The 6,016-nt window shown below is 37.9% G+C and overlaps 1 protein-coding gene across 1 annotated transcript; it reads left to right on the top strand.

Moving 5' to 3' along the window:
• Positions 1-1,280: 1,280 nt before the first annotated feature.
• LOC306877431 (protein-lysine methyltransferase METTL21C-like) lies at positions 1,281-5,631 on the top strand (the record flags this gene model as incomplete). Its single annotated transcript, XM_079429206.1, has 5 exons — positions 1,281-1,377; positions 2,072-2,235; positions 4,834-4,951; positions 5,076-5,347; positions 5,464-5,631. 5 exons carry the CDS (start codon positions 1,281-1,283, stop codon positions 5,629-5,631), a joined length of 819 nt encoding a protein of 272 aa, XP_079285332.1.
• Positions 5,632-6,016: the final 385 nt, after the last annotated feature.

Raw genomic sequence — 6,016 nt, 5'->3', positions numbered from 1 at the left:
AACAATCCTGGAATGTTTTCCTCAAAAACATTAGTTTCTTTTCAACTGAAGAAAGAAAGACATTGAAATTGGGGTGAGTAAATTATCAAGAAATTCTAATTCTGGAGTGAACTAACTAACTTGACTTTAAAAACTATTTACTAAACATTGTGTTCATTTTGAAAATTGATGTTGATGCCATTTTATAAATAATTTGTAGGTCTTTTAGGGTTTAGCTCCAACCCTAATCAAACACACCTGAACAAGCTAATCAGGGCCTTCAGAATTACTAGGGCTACAGGCAGGTGAGGGTTTTTTCAGGGTTGGGGCTAAACTCTGCAGCACATCGGCACTCCAGGACCGACGTTGCCTACCCCTGCCCTATAGCAATGGTAAAAAAAAAATTCAAAAGCCTCTCTTGGGTTATTGCTTTAGTATGCCAGTTATGCCAGACATCATGTTTTCTATGTCAGTCTAGTCTCAGGTTATTTCTGATGTCTGATTCCATCCCAGCTATTAAAACTGACCGTTAGGTCATCCTACACTTGCACACAGTAAAATGTTTGTCATCCTCCATTTACCATCTGAGCTTGCACAAGTTATTGGACCCCAGTTGCAGCTTTCAAGATCCCCCAGGCCACAGTATATCTGCCAGAGCCATGGCCAGGCTGTGGGTAAAGGGATATGCCTTTATGTGCATGGTAAGATATTAAAAAACTGGCTCCTGATGAATACAACATGTGAATACAACATGTGTAATACAAACATAAATACCTACAGCCATTTTTCCCCACCCATTCTTAGTCTATATCTCTGTCTGTTTTCCACAAACTCGAAAACACGGGAACCAGTGAGAGGGATCAGTGTTCCCTGAGGAGAGGATTGCACTCAGAGCTGTGGAATTAAGTAGCTTTGACACTGTATGCAACTCTCTCTCTCATAACTAACTACACATTTAGCTCAGTTCTTCCATGGGAGGAGCAGAGGGATGATGCTTCTTTATAAAGGTCAATTTGCCCTGAGGATGTCAACTTTAAAGCCACAGGTCTGTTTCTGTGTTTCTATATGTTTGGGAGAGTGTGGTTTCCTTTTCATTGCTGTTTGTTACTGAAACTAGTTTAAATTAAAATTAATTTTGCATGGAATTTTGCTTGCTATTGTGTGCTACCTAAATTTAAGAACTACTGGTGAAAATGCATGTGAGATGATGTTGTAAGAAAATAGTTTTGAGAATTAAAAATGAAATCTTCCAATACGATAGCTGGACAGAGTGTGTGAAGACATTTGGGCTTGTTTCCATAATGGAGATCGAAGGAAGGGCAGGTCTAAATGTGCAGAAAAAAGGAATCGTGAAGCAGCCTGACCCTGTCAAACCACCACCAAACAACACAGAAGAAGGTAAATAAGTAGAAGATTGAGATATGGGAGCTATATGACAGTGGGCTCCAAAAACCAGTAAATAAAAATGCACCTATTAGGCAACATATCTATTTATTTTCCATAATGGTGTAATAGTGAACTAACTATTGAAACCTCTTTTACTTCTTAAAAATATAGGCAAAATAGTTGTGACCCTGACTCTAACTCAAAGACTTGGGACAACCTGATCTCATGATATAACAATTTTACAAGTTGGCAGTTTAGTATGAATTTGTATGATGTGATTCGTATGGAAATATACGATTAAACAAAATATATAAAATATAAGCATGAAGTGCCAACACCTAAACCTAACTGTCAATAGGTGTAAACAGATTACAAAAACATGAGATTACACAAATTTATTAGATAATAGATTTATTAGATTTAGCCACAAATTCGACAAAACATTAAATAGTTACAAATTGACACAAAAGTGTGTTTGGACTTGTGGACACATTTAAATTTCTGTGCATTTGATTAGTGACCTAGAAATAGCGCTTCATCTTCATTTTATTCAGTTTTTATGCTTTCATTTTTTAAATCCCAGAATTTTAAAGCAGTATGAAACTTTTGGATCCCACTGTATTTAGGTGTATATGTATGCATGTGTTCAGATCAGCAAATACAGTGACTGAATTGCAATGACACATCTTACTGGTGCTCTTTTTAGAGGATACGGACTGTAAAGGCATGCAGAAGGAGGCACTGAACAGGAGTAATGCCTGGGAGCCCACTGTCTTCTATTCACTTGGCAACGAGACATTTTTCTTCACCGGGCAGATCATCAACATCCGAGAGTCACTCGACTCTTTTGGCGCAGTCATCTGGCCAGGCGTGAGAATAAATATTATAGGACTCTTCACACTGCATGTTTTTCTAAACTCCGCTTTTAACTCCTCTGGGGCCGGTTGCATAAAAGGTTTAGACTAGTCTTAAAAGTTAGTCATCTAATTTTGTTCTTTAAGATTGGTCAAAAAAAATTAAATTTGGTCACAAAGTAGATTAGTCTAAACTGAATCCAAAAAATAAGAATGATTACCCCTTGGTTAACTGCTTGTTGGTCAAACTAGTTCTTAAAGGGGTCATCGGATGCAAAATTCACTTTTGTTGTTTGAACATAAATGTGTAGGAAGTGTGTGTACACATCCATCCTATGATAAAAATCCACCCAGTGTTTTTTTTAAATCCCTATTTTGAAATCCCCTTTCTCAAATCAGGTTGTTCTGAGATTCCTGTCAGAATGACGTAGTTCTGCATAAGCCGCTCCCGCGATATTTGATCGACAAGCCGATAACCTTAGACCCGCCCTGAGTGAGCTGAGAGCGGTCCACCACTGTGTCGACTCAGGGGAAGGGGAAGACAAGATGTCTCCGATTAAGTCATTGGGGTGTTTTGTTGTTGAATGTAATAATGAATATAACAGCAGTCATTTACTCCCGACATCTGAGCCGCTGAAGACGCAGAGGATTAACGTTACTTTCATTTTGAAGGGAATGCGGCGATCCCCAATCTGCCTAAATGCGTCTATGTTTGCGTGAATCATTCGTGGTCCAGCCTCACCAACAGAAGGAGTATAAGGGATTTTTTATGAATCTTTGCAAATCGACTTTACTAATAATGTACTAGTTAGCCAGTTTCGCGGCTGTAGTTTACAGTCTGCTCGTCACTCCATGGAAGAGAGGGGTCAGCAGAGTTCATTAGCATTTAAAGAAACATGGACTATAATGGCTTGCTAAAAACAGAGCTGATTTTGACAGGTGTTTTTTACACTACCATTGAGAAATTTGAATCAAAGAATGTTATAGACTTAATTAAGACCCTAAAGAATCATATCAATTTATGCAAAAAGGGCATCCAATGCCCCCTTTAAGTCACTGTCTCAACAAAGAGGCTAAGTTTATGCAACTGGCCCCTGGTAGAGAAACCTGGTAGTTCACACTTGCAATTTAGAAGCCCACCACCGCTTTTTACCTGGGGTTATTAAAAAACACCACGGATCAGGGTTCGCATTAACCCAGCAATGCATTGCCAAACCTATAGCCTACAGTGTGATTCCTTGTTATTTGTTACGATTCAGTGTTAAAAAGTTACGGCTAGAGCAACAGATGCCTAATCGCGCCTCATATTCACATGCTTTGCCTTTGGACAATCACAGAAAATCTGCGTATTCTATATAAACAGTAGTTCCAGCGTTTAAGGGGAAAAACGGTGACATCAAATAGTCCACCTTACCTTTATAGTATGAAAAGTCCATTCAGGAAAAACTCGTCAATACAGTCGGCAATAACCTGAGGATGCAATTTAAAAGTGCCCCTCTTGTGGACTTTTGAAAATTACCTTTCATGCAATGTGTAAAGCAGCTCTAAGTGAATGAAAACATCCTGCAAAGTTTTAAATCTAAAAGTGCACCGTGTATAAAGTTATTGTCTCTCAAACGAAAGAGTCGACTCTGAATCATTGAAACGAGTCGTTTTGAAAATGAATCCCAAGCCATTTCATGTTAATGTCAACATGAAACATTAGCATATTGCCTGCCCACTTGTTGGTCTGAATGAAAATGCAAAATCATTCTTTGCCACTAGGTGCCACTTTTGTACCGGTAAAATAGCGGTTTCCCCGGTAGCAGCTGCAGCATTGCCCTCTCAAAAATTGCTGTTATTATGAAATGGAAATGAAATCGACCAATCACCCAGATTAGCTTCACACAAAGGAGAGGTTTGGAAAATCGTTAAATTAATTGTTTGGGAGTCATTGAGCAAATAAGGTTAAAATATATGCATATTAAAAAGGCAATGAAAGTGTTTGTTGACCTTGCATGCATGTCAACCAATAATAGGGGCACTTTAAACATTTACATAAACAGGTTGTATGTTGTCTTTGTCCAATCAATGACACTGAAATAGCAAATATGCAAATAACAATTTCAAGCGGATTATTTTCTTTTAAATATTTTCTATTTTTAGGGGATTTAATGGTAGCCTACTAAATTATATTTATGCATTACTAACATTACTATACTATGCATTAGTAACCCATTTATTACGTCTTTGAAGCATACTTTAGATTTTTTTTTCTAAAGAGAAATGCGGGTTTCTCGAAACCATTGATAAAGAACAATCAGAACAACAGAACAAGAAATATATATATATATATATATATATATATATATATATACACACACAAATTGTTTTATATAAAGAGCACTAGAGGTTTAAGAATGTGCAAAGTGAAACGTCAGTTTACAAAAACAGTGGATTAATTAACCCCAGCTAAATTAGGAGCAGTGTGAGGTGAAGCAACATTACCCAAGATTCTATTGGGTTTAGAACGACACAAGGTTAACTGTTTCAAGTGTGAAAAACCCATTTTTTTTTTTTTTTTGAGTTTTGTGAAGTTTGCAAAGATTACCTGTGCATGTATGGGTGCACACAGGCTGTGGCTCTTTGCCAGTATTTGGAAAAGAACCGGGAACAGGTTGATCTGCTGGATAAAGCAGTGCTGGAACTTGGAGCGGGAACAGGACTGGTGTCCATAGTGGCAAGTTTACTGGGTACATAAACATCTCTTTTTTTTCTGTGTGCATGAAAGTGATGTGGAAGTTCAAAGGTCAATTTATTTGAATTATTTGTTTGCAGTTACCATTTATTTTCATTTTACACCTTTTCCACATCAAGGTGCCTGGGTCACATCCACAGATCTGCCCGATGTCCTGTCAAATCTGAACTTTAACCTCTCACGCAACACACGGGGCCGCTGCAGATACACACCGCAGGTGGCGACTCTGGTCTGGGGTCAGGATGTGAAACGTGAATTCCCCAGCTCCATCTACAATTATGACTATGTGTTTTGTGCAGACGTGATCTATCATCACAACTTTCTAGAAGATCTACTGATCACCATGCAGTACTTCTGTAAGCCAGGAACCACCCTACTGTGGGCAAATAAGGTCAGGCTCTATGTTTTTTCATTAAACCATATAGCTAACATGTTTGCTTTATGTCTTTAAGCCTGAGGTAGCCTCTTTTATAAAGACCCGATGGTTGTCTGTTTAATTTCCAACAGGTACGATTTCAATCTGACCTGCGTTTCATTGAAAACTTTAAAAATGTTTTTAATGTCACATTGCTGGAAGAGATCCCACAAGAGGAGGTAAGGATCTACCAGGCCACTGCAAGGACGTCAGCCCAAATGAGGGAGGAGGAGAAGAGGGAGAACCAACGACATGTGTAGCAAGAATTGCAAATGCATGGGAGATTATATGGAATGAGTGCAGCAGCCCCAACATTGAAGGGAAGGTGCTCCACCTGTTGGCCTTCTGCAAAGTTGCAAGGAATGATTGACAAATGCTACTATTCCTAATAATAATGAAAAAAAAAAAAAACCCTTTTCAAAAAAAGAGCAATACTTCATATAATTTTTTTTTATCAAGTAGTATGGAAGCTCCTTTTGGTTTCAGAATAAAAATGTATTAAGTAATGTAATTTAATACTTTGTCACTTTATGTGTCTACTTCTCAATGTGACAATTGTCAATTGCTTATTTTAAATCTCTCACAGTAATCTGTTTATTTCTTAGTCTGAGTTGGAAATAGAATTTAGTTTTTAGTGAGTGTGAA

The sequence above is a fragment of the Barbus barbus genome (genome assembly GCF_936440315.1).
Source record: "Barbus barbus genome assembly, chromosome: 11".
NCBI lineage: Eukaryota > Metazoa > Chordata > Actinopteri > Cypriniformes > Cyprinidae > Barbus > Barbus barbus.
This window is presented reverse-complemented; position numbering and strand designations above follow the sequence as displayed.